The sequence below is a fragment of the Thermobia domestica genome, chromosome 1, assembly GCF_964235325.1.
Source record: "Thermobia domestica chromosome 1, izTheDome1.hap1.1, whole genome shotgun sequence".
Lineage (NCBI taxonomy): Eukaryota > Metazoa > Arthropoda > Insecta > Zygentoma > Lepismatidae > Thermobia > Thermobia domestica.
Genome location: NC_137454.1, coordinates 174,912,102 through 174,931,365, shown reverse-complemented (window position 1 = coordinate 174,931,365; position 19,264 = coordinate 174,912,102). Strand labels below are relative to the sequence as shown.

At 33.9% G+C, this 19,264-nt stretch overlaps 1 protein-coding gene across 1 annotated transcript; it reads left to right on the top strand.

Moving 5' to 3' along the window:
* The first annotated feature begins 7,983 nt into the window (after positions 1 to 7,983).
* Positions 7,984 to 16,927, top strand: LOC145691258 (cuticle protein 76-like). Its single transcript, XM_081766886.1, has 2 exons — positions 7,984 to 8,096; positions 16,293 to 16,927. Exons 1-2 carry the CDS (start codon positions 8,088 to 8,090, stop codon positions 16,710 to 16,712), a joined length of 429 nt encoding a protein of 142 aa, XP_081623012.1. The 5' UTR covers positions 7,984 to 8,087; the 3' UTR covers positions 16,713 to 16,927.
* The last annotated feature ends 2,337 nt before the right edge of the window (positions 16,928 to 19,264 follow it).

Sequence of the window (19,264 nt, the reverse complement as noted above, 5' to 3'; positions counted from 1 at the left end):
GGATTGAATAGCTCATTAAAAGAGAAAAAAATAAAATAAAATTTACGTGTGTTATAGGCCTATTCTTCAACTGAAGCAGTGGCTGGAAAAGAGACACACAAGTGCTAAACTGTGATTTGAGATAAATGGCTTAAAATGTTTTGTTTACTACTCAGAGTAACACAAAAATCCACTCGTGGAAACTGCTTTCCTCGTCTCCAGTACTGACATTTTAGAACAAATCTTTACAATATTACAGAACAAGGTCTACCCACTACTTTAATTCTTATAGTTTTAAGAGTTTAAATTACCTTTTTAAAGGTAAAATTATGCTTAGATTTCAAAATACTAATATGTGGGTGCTTGTTAAGTTCATTTAATGTTCGCTATTATTTTTTTAATGGAACGTAATGTACCTTTACTCTATACGATATGACCAGAAAATGTTTACCTATTTTATTATTGCAATTTCATTCCATGTACTCTGTACTAAGCAGAGAAAATTCCAAACTTTCTCTAATGTATTATTCTGAAGACTCATTTAATGTGTTTCTTTTTTCATTTTTAAAAAACAAAGTGTTTAACTAATATTCTTAGGTTGATCTCTTGTCTCTAGTATGCGTGCTCTTGGGTTCAATTCCCAATAATAACAAAGTATCCATTAACTTACAACAACATGGGAAATAATATATGATGGAAAGAACTTTCCTGTCAAAAATCGAGTATGTTATTATAATATTTGGTCTAGGAATTAATTCGTGCGGGTGGACAAGAGATGGCGCAACGAACGGAGCGTCTCACAGTTCCGTGTATCCACACATGTGTTGCAAACCCCTGTCATCGCGTATCGTTCGTAGTATAGGGCAGTGGATTAAAGCGTCAACAACACCAGTTTGTAGTTAAGTGAACATGGCGCAATTTGTGCCTGATAAAGTGTTTTTGCGGGGTGTCCTGCTGCATTACTTTAACATGCAGAAAAGTGCGACTGAAAGTCATCGTATTTTGGTGGAAGTGTATGGTGACCATGCTCTAGCTGAGCGAACGTGTCAGAAGTGGTTTGCACGGTTTAGAAGTGGTGATTTCGGCTTGGCAGACCAAGAGCGAGCTGGACAGCCAAAAAAATTTCAAGACGAAGAATTGACAGCATTGCTCGAGCAGGATTCGTGTCAAACGCAGGAACAACTTGCAGCAGCATTAGACGTTGATCAAACAACAGTCTCCAAACGCTTGAAAGCCATGGGAATGATTCAAAAGATGTCACATTGGGTTCCACATGAATTGAAAGACAGAGACGTTGAAAGACGAAAAACCATTTGCGAATTGCTGCTTCAACGACAGAGCAGAAAGGGGTTTCTGCATCGAATTATTACGGGTGATGAGAAGTGGATCCATTACGAGAACCCTAAACGAAAAAAGGCCTGGGTGAAACCAGGTGAACCATTTCCATCACAACCAAAACGAGATATTCACTGTGCAAAGGTTATGCTGTGCATATGGTGGAATATAAAAGGTGTGGTGTACTATGAGCTGCTGCAACCGGGTGAAACTATGAATGGAGAACGTTATCGACGACAATTAATGCGTTTGAAGCAAGCTCTGGCCAGAACACGACCAGAATGGGAGAACAGACATGATAAACTTATTGTTCAACATGATAACGCTCGCCCACATGTCGCAAAACCGGTCAAAACCTATTTAGAAAATGTCGGATGGGAAGTTTTACCCCACCCGCCGTATTCACCAGACGTTGCTCCTTCGGACTACTACTTGCTCGATTGCATGAACAACAATTTGATTGGAGAGCGGTTTACTTCTTCAGAAGATATCGAAACATGGGTCTCTGACTGGATCGCTTTCAAGGATGAGGACTTCTTTCGCCACGGAATCCGTACATTGCCTGACAGATGGGCGAAAGTGGTAGCTAGCGATGGACAATATTTTTCTTAAGGTATTTATGTATTTTGTGTTTGTACTACAGCTTTAATGTGTGCGTACCAACCGCACGAATTAATTCCTAGACCAAATATTTATTTTTGAATTGTAATTTTCCTATACGCCAGTTGATATTTAATGAATATCGAAAGTTAAACTTGACATGCATTATTACTGACGCAATTTTAGTATGCTCATTGAATTTTAAAACAACCTTTTTTGATTTACCATGTTTTCAACAAAGGGCGAGAGTTGATAAGGGTCATTTTGACACATGATCGAGTCAATACTTTTGAAATGCTTTTGATATCTTTCTAATAAATGTTGGATTATTAAAATTGTAAAATATTTATGTTGTTATTGCAACTTAATTTTTCTCTTTACAAAACTGGTCGTAAAAGCCCTTTTCGAAATGGAATAGTAAATGCAAAACATTCTATAGGCTAATATTACAAGCGTTTAACAGGGGGGAGTGTTTAAAGATCAGAAAGACACCAATCGATAGATGTCACTGATTAGAAGAAAATTATATGCGTTATAATGTAAAAACTCACGAGTAGATTTCGAGAAAATTAAGACAGTCTAACTATTTTGTAAAGTTACTATTAATGCTGGATAGTAACTACGACATCTTTCAGGAGAAATTGCTACTGAAGTATCGTCTCATAAACTTCTAGCAAGACAACAGCACGTAATATGCTTAATGAGACATACTCCAAACTTTTTTATTTCCAAACTTTTTATTTTATTTACTCCAAACTTAACTCTTAAATTTTATTTCCTATTTAACAAAAACATTACCCAAATGTAAGATCACATCCAGCTTAATGAAATGACATGTTTGAGACTATACTCTGATGCGTATTTTAGGGAAAATTGGCAAAAGTAAACTTTTGAGGCACTAAAAAGTATTTTTACCTCTCTCTCTCTCTCTCTCTCTCTCTCTCTCTATATATATATATATATATATATATATATATATATATATATATATATATATATACATGATAGGATATGAAAGAAGAACAATAAAAGAAATGCAGATGTGTTATTAAACACTTGCAAGGACATGGGCTTAGAAGTAAACGCAGAGAAAGCTAAATACTGGGAATTCGCCAGGTTCCCAATACTGCAAATTATGGATGCGTCAACATATCAAATAATACTTTCAACAAAGTTAATACTTTCAAACATCTCGAACCAATGTTAACAAACCAAAATCATATCCACGAAGAAATTTAATATCGATTGAAAGCAGGTAATTCCTGTTATTATTCAGTTCAAAATCTTTCGTTGACGCGAATTCTGTCGAGTAATTTGAAGCTAAAACTATATAAAACGATATTCATGTCCATTATGCTGTATGGTTGCGAAACATGATCGCCTACTCTAAAGGAAAAGCGCAGACTGAAAGTATTTGAGAATAAAATCCTCAGACGAATATTCGGACCTAAAAGTACAACGATAACGTTGTATGTAACATTAGCAATCTGTGCCAGCTTACAAAAAGGGATCAGAGGCGAATTATTTGAGCAGTATTATGTATAAAGAAAAGAAAGACATATAGAGATTTCGAGACATTATTTTTGTAATCGGTAAGTAATAAAAGAGAGTTGTTACTATAGCAACGTCGTAAATAAATGTACATGTAGGTAGACATCTTGTCGAGGAAATAAGTGTATGTATAAAGGTGTAGACATCTTGTTGTATATACAGAAAGTTGATTATGTACGCTTCTCATGGTTTAGTATTAAAAACCAGTTAAGAAAGTGTTAAAACGTTTTGAATTATTTTGAAGATTACTAAAATACGAACCAGGACAGACCCTTACAAAAGGAACGGGAATAGCAGAAACTTTATAACATATATTCCGTATACCAAACATTGATAAGGCCATCAAATCTAGGATGCTCAGGTGGGCAGATCATATAGCGAGAATGGGAAAAAGTAGGAATGCTTTCAAAGTTTTAACTGGAAGCCCAATCGATAAATGACTATTAGGAAGACCTAGGAGCAGATGGGAGGAAAATATTAAGATGGATCTCCCAGAAATAGGAATACAAAGTAGAAACTTGGATCTAGTCGGCTAAGGACAGAGGTCGATGAAAAGCTTTTCTGAACGCAGCATTGAACCTCCGGGTTTCATAGACCATAGAGTTTATATATGTATAAGACTACGCGGTGTTTTAAATATCAGAATACGTTTTCTCGTAACAGTTATCCACAAACACTCCTACTTTACAAAGATATACATACTTCTAACAGTTGCTGCAAACACTGTACTTTAATATTTTGCAACATTTTGTTATATTCATTCGATTATCTCCAATGTTTATTCATCTCTTCCGTAGCCTGAAACCACGGATGAAAATTTACTGACGGTAAGTAATCAAAATTCTGCAATGTACGTACGTAGTCAGACCGTTGGAATTGCATAATATCCACCATCTTGATGAGTTCAAAAGTACATATTTTAAAATGCAAACAAACATTAAAATATGACCACATACATGCATAATCAGTACACAAGTACTCAAAGCAATAATAATAATAATAATAATAATAATAATAATAATAATAATAATAATAATAATAATAATAATAATAATAATAATAATAATAGAACCATCTACATAATAACATAAACTAATAAAAAATTAACATGGAATATAAAAACTTTTATATGACGTTAGCAAGGTAGTATAACATAACAACTAGGAGGTAACATCTCAGGGAGAAAATTTCTGTAATGGAACGGGTAATTATGCGTGGAATATCTAAATTTTCTTTCTTCTGATAACCGATCACAAAACTTGCTTCCATTGTAAAAGTATGAAAATTTATTATTTTTACAATTACCTAGGTACCTATTTTCTAATGCCTTATTTCTACGATAGAAATATAATTTTATTGAATTCGAATCTGATTCATGAGATAAGTTAACGAATGAAGTGAGCTTGTAAGAAGCATACGCACTTTCTTGATAAAATAACATAATGGAGCTTAAGACCCCTAACTATTAGGCATTCAGAAGCAAAAATATGGCTAATGAGATATAGTGTCAATTTATTATCAACTTTAAACTTTAATTTTGTTTAACATTCAGTTCAAAATCTTTTGTCGTCGCGAATTCTACCAAGAAATTTGAAGCTTCAAATATTTAAAATGATAATCATATCTGTTGTCCTGTATGGTTGCGAAACGTGATCGCTTGTTCTGAGGGAAGAACGTAGACTGTAAGTATTTGAGAACAAGACCCTAAAACGAATATTCGGATCCAAGAGGAACGGGAATGGGGAATGGTGGAAACTTCATAACGAGGAATTTTATAATTTATACCGTTTTCCAAACATTGTTAGGATCATCAAGTGTAGGAAGTTCAGTTGTGCAGGTCTTGTAGCCACGATGGAAGAAAGTACGGATGCTTCCAAAGTTTTAACTGGAAGTTCAATCGGAAAACAACTACGATAAAGATCTAGGCGCAAATGAGAGGAGAATATTAATATAGATCTCACAGAAATAGGAATACAAAGTAGAAACTGGATCCAGTTGGCTAAGGACAGAAGTCAATGGAGAGCTTTTGTGAACTCGGAATTGAATCTCCGATTTCCATAAGCCATAGAGTTAGTTATTTATAAGAAAAGTTTGAACCATTTAGTAGTAGTTTATATCTACTGTTATTTGATTTCTTTTTAAGAGTGGCGTGCATACCACTTGGAAACTAAAGCGATATATCGCGATTCTAATATCGATTATATTTACGCATAATATTTAAATGTATGTATGTTAAAACATGCCAAAATTAAGCTATTTAGATCGAACCAATGTGCAGATATATTCAGAAATGTTTTTCTCGCAAACTTGAGTGACTGTACGAAAATGAATTGGATCTATCTTGGCTATAGATAGGAGATTAGATGAAAAATCTCTTTTGTATAACTCCTCCAGGATTTCGGAAAATGAATCGGAGTGCAAAATAGCACCTAAAATACGCGAGAACTGAGAACATAAGTAACATATGAGCAGAAAAATATCTTTCAGCACAAATATTTCTTGTTATGCAACTGTATCTGTACTTATTGGTAAAATACCAAAAGTATTCCCCAAATGTGAAAGCACAAATCTTACCTACCTTCATTTTTCCTGATATTATACATGTGTCCAATAAAACATATTATTTTCCTTGTTTGCTTATTAGCAGTTGAAATAGTTTTTAGTGTAACGTCCCACGCTTAAGCATTAAGGCTGAAGAACACGGTAATAATGCTAGGCCTAATGGTGGAATAAACAAAATGAGAGGAAACGGGAAAATCCACGAGAAAACCTAGTACATGGTGTTTGTCCATCAGAAAACCCGCCTGATGCTACTTTTTTAGAGTAGTAATTTACTCTATGTATGTTCCTGCATATATTTGCATATACACACTGTGAATCACAGTTAGCATCTTTTAGTAAGCCTAAACCGGGACAATCCTATCGAACGTGTACAGATTCCCGATTCCCCATACCAAAATTTGTTCATGGCACATTTCATTAAGAAGATTAGAAATTTGTACATATCTATGAATGAAAATTGCAACCAAAAACACACGAGTAAGAGTAAAAGTAAGCAACGGCGCCGACTTTTCAAAATTTATGTGAGTGCATATCAATGGCGGGACGTGTTAGCCTATAGGCCCTATGTTTTCAGCGGTCTTGATATTTGATTGATTTATTTTTAATTAAAATCTTTTAGAACATTGTCATCAAGGGCGGTGCTGTGTTAAAGTAAAATATGCCGTTACTCTAAGGATAAGTTGAGGTTGCTCTAGCTCAGTCGGTAACACGACTGACTTAAACGCTAGAGAAACGTGTTCAAACCCGGGTACAAACCAAACCTCTTGTGGGTGCGGCGCCCTACCCCGGAGCACCCACGTAGTCGGCGCGCATGAGAGTAAGAAATTTTCTGGGTGCGGTGACAGTGAGGTCTTTTTGCATCCATGAAGAGACCTAACAGAAAAACAAATTAAAACAAAACCATTAGTAATACAACAAGAAATAAATTAATTAAAATACACGAAAAAACATCCACACACGAGCTAAAATTAGATCGCATGCAAAATCTGAAGCTCTTGGCCAAAAAACACACGAAACAGAGTAGTCGTAATATGAACTTGTTGGCGGTTAGTTCGAGACATGTTACTATCCATAGAACCGAAACAAACAAGTAATTATGTTAATGAAGGCGGTTTCACTGCAAACATCAAACATAAAAAAGTTTAGAACCATCTTATTGATATCTCGATAGTCACAGGTACATATCGAGGATCGAGATTTACAAATAATACTTTCATATTTTGTAAGTATTTTGGATAATTTAGAGAGATAATTGTATTAATCACTTCATTATTATAAAAAGAAGTTAGTCTTAAAGAAATTTAGTGCTATTAACTTGGATGACTATACATGTATTATTATCAAGTATATGGAACTATTTTTTGATCAATAGTGCATACTCACTAATTAGCCTACTGAATGAACAGATATTATGAAATAGTTCTCCTTGTTAAGACAGCGAACTCTTAAAAAAAGAAATACTAATTTTCATAACGTTCTCAATTCTAGCAGTTTATGTTGCATAATTTTATAGACCTTTAATAAAAATAGGGTTCCGATAATTACCAGATATGATAATAAAAATAATGACAATAAAAAACAAGAAACTATGAAACTAAGTTTTATATTCATTAAGTCAATGAAACTATAAAGGGAAAAAAAGGTACTTATTAACCAACATTGACTTCTTTTCACCTTGAATTGAGTATCATTATCAAAGGGCGTTCTTGAACTGAAATGAACATGAATTGTTTTGTGTCTTTTCATATATGTACGGGCGTGGTTATCGCTTCTGCTTTGGGCGCGAACTAGAGGTTAACCCAAATTCTCTCTCTCTCTCTCTTTCTCTGTCTGTCTGTCTTTCTTTCTCTCTCTCCCTCTATCTCTTGAATTCCTGGCCGTTGAGTGAACGCGCTTTTGCTGTCCGTTGCAAATGTGCACACAGAACGTGTGACGTCACACATCAAGGGCAAATGTCTCACAAGTAGGCTATATAAATCGTCCTGAGCATTAATGGCTACACCATTGTCTTACAATCAACTTCCACAGTCAAGTTCTTAAAACACACACAGCATTCAAAAATGTTCAAGGTAAGAGAACCAAAGGAAGGTCCACATTAATCGTCATATATATATATATAATTTTTTATTATACTGCATATGTGAAAACTATCTACGTGTTGAACTAAATTAATATTGCGATTAGAAAATCCTAAACCGCTCTATTGGATCAAAATTCCACATAATGTGTAACGTTTTACGAGTAATTGTTGTTTCTTGACTAACACTATACAAATATATTTGATGATAATTTCCGATGGTACGCTGGCTTTGGTGATAGGGTGCTTACCTCTGATGTGAGGGGTCTTTGATTCGATCCCAGGTCAGTGCTCCTTCGTGACTAAGCGGTTAGCGTACGTGCCTTTGGTGTGGGAAACCCAGGTTCGATTCCCAGCTAGTGCCCATGTGGTTGGGATTCTACGTTAATCAGTAGGTCCCGTCTCATGATTAGGGTTGCCAACTGGCCAGTTTTTGACCGACCTGGCCGGAAATATTGCTGTTATTTTGATTAAAGCCGATGTCCGGAGAAACTTCTTACCAGTCCCTTTATGACTTTTTTTTTTTTTCAAATTTGTATCTAGTTCGAAGTATAGATTTAAGGAGTAACTTTCATTTCGTAAATCCAAACTGTCATCTTTCACCACCATCTGTTTAGATAATTTTAGAGATGACAGGGACTGTATCAAAGAAAATTTGAAATTTATTTGCAAGGAATTTTATACATTTATCGAGAATGGAAAAGGACTTCTTAAATCATTTTCCTGTAGTGGAAGTACAAGTTTAAAGAAGAAATTTCATTTTCCAAATCCAAATTGCCACGTAAAAATTATTATACTTTTGTTCATTTGTTTCGATAGTTTTAAAGAAGTGGCAGTTACTGGTAAACACAATAAAATTATCAGTGCCGATTACAGTTTCTAATTTATAGCACAATGTATCTATTAAGCTTATTAGTGAATGTACTAAAGATAAGCAGAATACAGGTGCTAATACTTTTGTTCACGGTAGTATATTTACTTCCTATGAATGGGTCCGAACAAGGTACTTCACACTTACATGTTAGACCAGGGGGTGCGGTGGCTCAGTGTTAGAGCGTTCACCTCTGGTGCTTCGGGTCCCTGGTTCGATCCCAGCCAGCTCCGTGTGGACTTTGTGGTGGACAAACACCGTGCTCATGGATTTTCTCGGGGTTCTCCCACTTTCTTCATTCCACCATTTTCATTCATCTCTCATCATTACCGTCTCCTTTAGCCTAACCGGCATAATCGCGGGACGTAAAACTCAAAGATTTCATTTCATTTTTTTCACACTTAGACCTATATCATAGGGAATTTTAAGGGGGTGCCGTTTTTTTATATTCCGTAGTTGGCAACTCTACTCATGATGTCTCGCTGCTGAGAGAGACGTTAAACTCAAAATAAACTCAACTGAACTCGATCCCGGGCCACGGGAGTTTGTGGAGGAAAATATCAATTTCGTGTGTTTTCTCGTTGTTTTCCCTGCATTTCTAATTTAGGGGGCATAATGACTCAGGTAGAGTGCGTACCTCTGGTGCATGGAGTCCCTCGTTCCATCTTCGACCAAGTAAGTTTCTAGTGGACAACTTCGTGTAGAGGGTTTCTAGAGTATTCCCTTTTGCTCCCACATTCCCATTCCACCAGTTGTTTTAGCTTCATTCACTTGCCTTAATCATCCGTCTCAATTAGCCTAAACAACATAATCCTGGAACGTTAAACTAAAAGATTTCATTTCATTTTAAATATATATAATGATTATAAATATTATTTTAAATATATATCATGATTTGATCATTTGCAAATATATGTCATGATTATGCCATTGAATTATTGAACGAAAAAGGACATTTCATATGTTTTGATCTGAAATATTTCTATTCGGGTTAATTTTATAGTTGTTTATGTCTTCGGAACATTGGGGTTTGATCTACGCTGAATGTATATTTGATTTAGTGCTGATATTTAGATGCTTATGGACAGTATTACTAAAAAAAAAAAAAAAAAAAAAAAAAAAAAAAAAGGCCACCCATCTTTCTTCCAAAAGCATTCTAATCTTATCCACAGCCGGGAAATAAATCAAACAAATTTGGTTTTTCTTTCACCGATTTAGATCTTTAGTTAAAGCTAAAGAATTCGAATATGCTACATACAGCTGCTAGAATATTGCCGTTTTAAGTGATGAGGGTAGTCAAGATTTTTTGAACAAGACTGTATTATAAAATCTCGAAGCAAAACTATCTGTTAAACTACAAACAAACTACTTCATCCGAAATGGTGAAGCAAATTATCAGATTAGCGAATTAATTGATTGCACAGACTAATTTGATATATATAAGCCTATAAGTATTTTTCTGAAGTTCAAATGGTAATCTGCTTCAATGAAAATCTCTTGAAACTCAGCTCATTTAAAATTTTGCGGTGCTAGTCAAGCTTGAAAGCACAAACATAATTCTGAAGAGAGCAGTCTATTGGTCTATTCATTCGGCTTATAAGTATGTAATGGAATACTGCTCGTTTACATATCAACAATTCTCATCTCATTTCAAACGAATCGTTATATTCACATTTAATGTCAATTACAATAAGAGAGGGATTTGTGTTTGCCCTTGTTGTAGTAAACTTTATTTTTAAAAAAAAAAAGTTTTACAAAACTAACAAACAATATTTTTTGTTTCTAAATTTATCCTAGAAGACTGACGCAGAAAATAGTATTACAACAGTTAGGTTTTTGGTGTTAATTGCTGCGTAATGGATGAACCATTTAAGAGCAGCTTACTGTCAGACAAGCACAAAATAATTTTCTGTTCTTATTTGAAAATATTCTCTTCCTGCAAAATAATTAACACTAGAAATTCTGGCTGGTGGTACATTGCATAGTGGAGTGTCCGTCATCTTTGTTCATGCTAGGCTGAGCAGTTAATTTCTCTTAAACCAGTACCTGATTAAGATAGCTTGGAAAACGATTTGCTTTATTAAAAACTTTCCAGCTTGCTCTACAAACTACTCCGAATAAGTGTAGTGGGATACACGCATTAGCGCGATACGCCGAGACTAATTATACCTATAGGTAGAAGGAATTCCTATAGCGAGTGAGAGTCTACTTCAGTGTTGACGCAGGAGCATTATAGCAAGCCCACTTTTAGTATCTATAGGAGTTCCGATAAGATTCCCACGGTAGAATCACAGCCCCCACCTGCTCCAATCCGCGATTTGGGAACCGCTAGATATCATGAGAGGGCTATCTCAGACTATGGATTAGGTATCATGTGTAATATCGAAACGAATGACTCGTACACTCCACTCATTTGGAAGTGCGGAGCTCCTTCGTGGCTAAGCGGTTAGCGTACGCGCCTTTGGCGTGGGAGACCCGGGTTCGATTCCCGGCGGGAGCTCATGTGGTTCGGATTCCACGTTAATCAGTAGGTCCACGTCTCATATAGCCTCGCTGCTGAAAGGGACGCTAAACTACAATCAACTCAACTCATTTGGAAGTGGAACAAATCTCTCCTGCCCCGGCAGCATGTCTCATCACATTTGGCCCATCTTGCTTTATGCAAAAAGATGTCGCCAACGAAGCATTCAATTGAACCCCAATTTCTACATAGACGAACTCTTTACAGATAGAAATGCTATTTCGAGGAAGTACATCATGTATTCTACAAATGGTGGCTGGGACGTACAGTGGCTCAGTGGTAGGGAGCTTACGTTTGGTACTCGGATTTCAAAGCTTTTCTTTATATAAAAGTCAGCTATTCTCCATTTTATGCTTCTACGTTCTATACTCCTCTTTTCATATTAGATCTGCCTATCATACGGAGATCAAGCACTCAATGACAGAATAACGGTTATGTGGTCATATACTCTCGAATTTCTGGTGTTTCCCTATTCCTTCCACCCCTTTGTTCCACAAAATTTTCCATTACCATTGGTTTACATTCATCATCTATTTTCGTTTGCTTACAAAGCATAATCCTGTGAAGTTAAATAAACGATATTTTTATTATAATACACGTATTGCACACTACAACGTAATTTATTTTTAAAAAATACACAATATACAATATATATATACTTCTTGGCGAAATTCCTTAATATAAATGTTCAATGAATCTTGATATGAAAAATAATTACTCTATATATACACATTCAATGTTTATAAAATATATTGATAAAACATATTAAAAATGTATTTGTGTACAAATTAATAATTTATTTTACAAAGCAATAAAATTTAAATAAACATACTACAAAAACTAGGATTACGAGAACAAAAAAATAATTCGTTTAAAATAAAAAACGTAATTATATTTTTTGAATTTCTGATTGTTCCTAACCTAAAGCAATAGTCGCTGTATAAAAAACCAGGTCTTGGATTGCTTAAAACTTCTTGATCACTAACTTGTCGGTTATTATTTCAAATCTCATAGCTATTATGTTCGATTTTCAACCAGAATAATAATTTTTCCTCTTGTGTTTTCTTTGTAACACTGCAATAAGTTTACTGAAATTGCATTATGCTTATTGGTATGTATTTTAAGGAAACCAATAATAACATTCATTCCAAACAAATAAGTAAGAATTCATAAGTATAAATTAGAACTGGTGTAATAAAATATATCAAGTTTTACATAGTATGGGTTTTTTTTATTTTAGTTATTTTAAATTATTTTTTGCGTTATCAAATGAATGTCGAAACTTCGTATTTTGTAGGGTTGTAGAATATCATTAACGATTCAGCTGGAAATTAAATTTCTAAATTTTGTGGAAGAACTATACACTCTTGTATTATTTCTGAAATCCTCACTACTATCGTATTCAGTTGCCCTATTCACAGCTTCAGAGTGTCCCTCGAATTCTTTGCTTGGCTTCCGTAAGCTATACTCATGTTCTTTTCAGCAGCCATAATTGTTGAATCTAATATTTATAGTTCTACTTTAAATTTGTAATATTGTGATAAAGAGACTTGTTTATTGTGAATCTCATGATATATATAAATTTTAACACAGGGAGATGGAAAAGTAGCCTAACTTAGAAACTGTTATGAATAAACTAATTTGTGATTACTACAATGAAGAAAAGGCTCAACTAATCAATTCTAAAGTCATATCGTACAACATTCTCATACATTCAAGCATACATACAATGACATGAAACAATTCATTTACACTTTTTAATATTAAAAAAATATATATAATTCAACTGTTAAAATCACAATTCAAAACTATTTTTAGTTTCTATCACTTACAAAATTAAAATAAATATTTTGTGTATCTGTTGAGATTATGATATATAAAATAAGTCTTAATATAAAATTGATAAAACAGGCGACGTCAGAGAAATAATTTCTTCTCGTGGTATTTTGAAATTGTTGAATGGTAATGAGGAAAACACTCTGATGTATAAATTACAATCATTAAATTTGTATAATAAAGAAAATATTGTTAATGATACAACTTGAACATTTATTTACCTTCGGTAATAATTAAATTCTATACATCACCTTTATCAGCAGGATAATACTGTAATTATTGAAAAGAGAAACGGTTGAGAACAATGTTTCTTGCGTTTCTAGTATATTATGCTACTGGCTTTGATATAACCTAATTTTGCTGGGCAATATTTTCTATCGTCGGCTTCCCAGATAACATCGATACTTTCGTCTGAATTTAGCACAAGGATTACTGGTTCTATAACAAACCCAAAATGAAGCAATGACTTGAAAGTTTACTTCAAAAATGAACTATACAATTTGAAAATTCAGTATTGACTTTTTTCCCTATGACCTTTAATATTTTGATTATTATCATCAGCATACATGAATAATATTTTAACTTTGAATGGTAACCTATTTCTGATTGTCAATGATGATTAAATGTATACATGACAAAATGGCATTTCAAGTCTCATTCTAAAGTAGATTAAAAGAAAAAAGTACATTTCACCACCAATTTTTCGGAGTATGACCTTTGTTTATATAGACAATTTGCTCAGAATAAGCCGAGATACTACTTTGGAAAACATTTTAGTGAGTCTTAAAAGGTCTCTATTATTCGTAATTTTTTTTCCACTTTAGTTACACAGTAAACACTTTTTCTTGTACTTACTGGTATAACGAAGAGTTACATTGTTTGATTTTTAAAATATAAAATATAATCAAAGTTGAAAATGTATCATTATTAATTTAATTAACAGGTATTCATTAGTTGAATAGAAACTAGTCTCATTATGATTCACTATATTATAGAGCGAATCTCACTTGATCATTCTCAATAGTTCTTAATCTATTATACTACTTTCAATAGTGAGTTTTCAATCCACAAACTAATAATCTAAAAATAATGGAAATTTGATATTTCATAAGGTTTGAGTTAGGAAGCTTTGAATGTCCTAGAAAATAAATTAGTGAAACCCATTAATTTTTAATACTGTACTGTATTATAACATTACATTTTGACATTGTGTACGTAAATACAATTTTCTTGGTTCAAGCTTGCGTTGTAGATGAATAAAATATTAAAAATCTTAGTTCTTTATGTCACTGTAATAATTATACCTTATGAAGTATAGTTATTTAAAGGCCTGCATTAAAATGATCCAGCCTTTGTTATTTATTTCCTCTGGAGGGACAAGGAAAATGAAAAATGTCCTGATTCAGTAATGACAAAAAATTTGAATGCTAAAATTCCTAGTACTTCATTTAAAGATTAGCGTATTATCACTTAGAGGACATTCTATCTTTTGTAAATTTTCAATGTAATTTATTCCTAATTATTTTAGAGCTTAATTAGTTTTTTTAATTTTATGAAAGAAGATTAAAACGTACACGGAAATTATAACAAACATGTGTCTCTACTTCTGCTAGGACAGTAAAAAAAAATTGTCAATAACTTTCTTTATTTCCTTCTTTCATCGAAACTTCTTTTATGCGTATTAGATCTTGTTCTTTCTAAACTAATACTAATTATTTATAATTGACTCACAGGCAATATTAAAAAAAGAATATTAGTTTTCTTTTTCCTTCATTGAATTATATATAATTAACCTTTATTCTCTTTTAACATAATAAGAACTCTTGTTGTTAGAACCATATCTGAAACTCGTTTCAGAGTTTAAAAGGTTTGTGTTGAGATATTGTGAATAGGCTCTTATAAGGGAAAATATTATAAACTTTTTCCTGTAATTAAGGAATCCGTACAAATTTTATGTACAGTTTTCTCACAACTTTGTATTCATGTGATTTGATTTCCTTGTGCTTTGAGTGTGCTACATCACTTTACGTCATAAAATCTATTGCAATTGACTTACAACTCTCTTGGTCATTGTGATTCACATATGTCTTTTATTCTAAAAGGAAATTTTCCATTAAGGGACTTCTTTTCGACTTCTGGAAGCAGGTATCTTTTTTTCATAGTTAGTTCGACATAAATATTTCTTATTGCCTAAGATTTATACACATTCTGAAAGTACTAAATACTCTAGATATCAAGTGCCGATTCCAATTTTTGGTGAAATTTATCTTACAAAACCAGTTTGATAATTGTAGTTATCATTTTTGTCACTATAACTCCAGAGAAAGCACATATCAACTCTATTGCATTTTGCATGATTATCTTTCCTTTAATTGGTTAAAAATTACTGGAATAATTTTATTGTTTGCAAAGTTATCAGTAAAAGAGAAGAATGCAAATTCATTATCTAGCACATGCAGATACATATATGTATACCATATGCGCTATATAGATCGTTACCTCCTACAGCATGCATGGCCAAGTGGCTAACAAACGTGTTGCCTGTGTACGCTTCCCAGATTGACCCTAGGTAGATTTCATTTACTCACACGTCGGATGAAAACCCAAATATTGATTCTGATCCAGGTCGGATCCACTCGAAATGGATCTCGCTCAATCTTAGAAACTCGATAGGCATTTGTGTACTTTCTTAATAAAACTATGAGAACTTGCTTTAACGGAGAAATGACTGATTTAGTCTAAAGATTTTATTTTTACTACATATGTATTCTTTCTTTTATTGTAAAAACAATTTATTAGCCTATTAGCCCATTAGCCTATTAGGCATACCAGTGGGTCGTAAAACTAGAAATTTTATTTCCAAAAAAAAAAAAAAAAAAGTTTTAATATTGTATCTAGTAGATATATAAGAGAGAACTATTTAGAGAGTATTTCATCTTTCTTCCTTTGCTCTTTTCTAGCTTGCCGTCGTCGCCGCCATCTTGGCTGTTGCCAGCGCTGGATATGCTCCAGTAGCCACTACTTATGGTATTGGTTCTCCCTACGCTGTTGCCTCTCCCTATGCTGTAGGCGCTTCCCACCAGAGCACCGTCCGAACCCTCGATGGCAACTCTGCTGTGTCCCACTACTCCAAGGCTGTTGACTCGGCCTTCTCTAGCGTCCGCAAATACGACACCCGTATCAGCAACGATGCTGTAGCTGTTGCCCCAGCTGTTGCCGCTTACCACGCCCCAGCTGTTGCTGCTTACCATGCCCCAGCTGTTGCCGCCGCTTACCACGCCCCAGCTGTTGCCACTGGTCTCGTCGGAACCGCTTACTCTGCTGCCCCAACTGTTGCTCACTTGTCCTTCGACGGATTTGGCATCCATTATGGCTACTAAAGTCATTATCTAATTAAATCCAGCTCAAAGAAGACAATAGTTGCCCTTTCAGGCAACGTAGAAATAATCTGAATTTCTTTTAGGAAGTCAGTAAAGCAAGAAAAAAATTAAACTTCTTCTCTACTCTTTCGTTTTGGAAAGTTGTAAGAAGAGCTAAAAAAATGTAAGTTATTTGTTTCTTAGAACTGTGGTGTAAATAAAACAAATTTTGTTTACTCTGTGTTGTGTTACTTAATTAAAATAACTGATTACCTAATCAATGAAACTCACGAGCGAACCTTTCCTCCATCTCCAACTCTATATAAAATTATGGTAATGAAATTTTCGAAAATAAAAATATGGTACTGCTTGATATAGCAGTCGAAACCATCTAACTTTCATGGTATTAATTTGAAACTTGTTATATTTATTTTCTATTTACTATTCGTTTAATGATTGCACTAATGATTTCAGTGGGTGACACCCCCCTGGAGCTACGAAATTCCACCGGGGGCCATATCTCTAGCTTGCTCAACGTGGATTATCAATATTTTATAGTACTTCTTAGTGTTTAGTAAAATTTCCTCCAGGAGAAATTGTTGTGAAATCATCACAGTCTGTAGGAATCATGGTGGCTCTTTAGTTGATCAAATTGTGAGAATAATCTATATACTAAAATGCTAGGTTTATATGGTTGTGGGCATTTATATCATATGTTTGTGTCCAGTTCTTTTCACAACGATATTTCGGAAAGCACAAGCTCTAAAAAGATGTAGTTCTCATTGATCGATTGCAAATTTTGTGTAGATTATTCAGTTCTAACTAAATATTTTTTTTAAAAAAAAAACTGGCAGTTATTTCATTATTACGTTTTTAGAGGTACACTGGAAGTATTGAAAGTTTAAAAAGCAAAGCATCATATCCTGCGAATTATACATTCCAATACCACACATTTGTATATGGGGTTAGTATATCTCTCCGGAGTTTGTTTCATAGCCAAATGAAAATGAAAAACGAAGGATAACCATTTCTCAGTCTAAAATGAATCTTTATTGTTTGGATTGTTTTGCCCAATGTCACCATATATCACTGATATTATAATTAATTGTGTATGTAATATATTTTCTTGTTACACACTACATGCAAGAAGAAAGAAAACACTGATCATACATGAATTAGAAACTCCAACCGGAAGTAGGCTGAAATCTTGCAAACAGTACGAGATATTGAAAATTAATCGACAAAATCTCCCCTTTATGGTATCTCTTGCCGATTTTTAATAAGACGTCTTTCACTTGTGTCTGTAAACGAGCATGTACAGGTATTGAGAGGAATGACAAGGAGATTCATGCTCATATGTGAATGATGCTCTGTGTAGGGAGCGCAGATTCAGCTAGTATACGTTAAAATAACGTGTCCGTATTGCAAAATTTGCCAAATGGTTCTATCTTTTTCATTTCTATTAAAATGTTGTTTTCCTATGCCATATTTGTTTTATGATCCATTCATTTATACAAGGAATGGAAGAAAAAACAAAAATTCAAGTTTATTACAATATAAACAGAAAAATGATTCCCAAAATAACTCAGCAGGTTGAAGGAAAACATGGTACACCTATCATCCTGTAAAAAAAAAATAAAAAATAAAAAATAAAAATTTTAGTAAACGCCACGGCTCACTAATTCATACTTGAAACAAAGAAAACTATTAGATAAACTCTAAATATAGACATTCTTCGCTCGTTGATTCCTGGGCTACAAATTATATTTTGAAATAGGGGCAAATTACTTCTTTGAAATGAGATTAATTTACTACTTACGGGACGATACGCTTTCAATATGGAAGAAGTTGAGGGAATGTATTGCTTACCAATTGAAAATTTTAATCACATATTTTGAAAGAGAAATTTCATACTCTTCTTTCAGACAACATGAATACTGTATTATCTTCAGCTGATCAAACAATTTACTCTGATTGGTGAGTGAAAAAAAATACACCATTTCAACAAGACTATGTAACCTCCCACACTGGTCATGTGATCATGTAGTATTTGGAATGAGTGTTACCAGCGCATCATTTTCAAGCCTCTGTGGCCAATCCGATCTCCCGCCCTTATTTTACCAGACTTTTACTTATGAAATATTTGAAATCAGCAATTTACGCAACTCATGCACAAACTTTGAACACGTGGTCCAGGTCCTCGATTCCCGGTGCTAGAGCACAAAAAATATCTTCACTGACAATCTTCTTCTTTAGCTCAAATGCATAACAGTAAAACTAAAAAAGTAATTTCATTTTCACATAATAGAAAAACTACAGACCAATATTCAACAGTCTGTAGACAACACTTCCATGCAGCTCTCTAGAGTGTATTCAGGAGCATGATGACAAGTATGCATAGCACTCAATGTTAGTCATTTTCAACATCTTTTGTAGTACCCTATATATATATACACAGGGGCAGGACAAAAAAATCTAAAAACATTTCATACAGAACACATAAGTTTGGCCCTCCAATGTACAACACGTGTTGTGGTTGCCGATCGGTTTTTGTTATCAATGTGTCCTGTGGA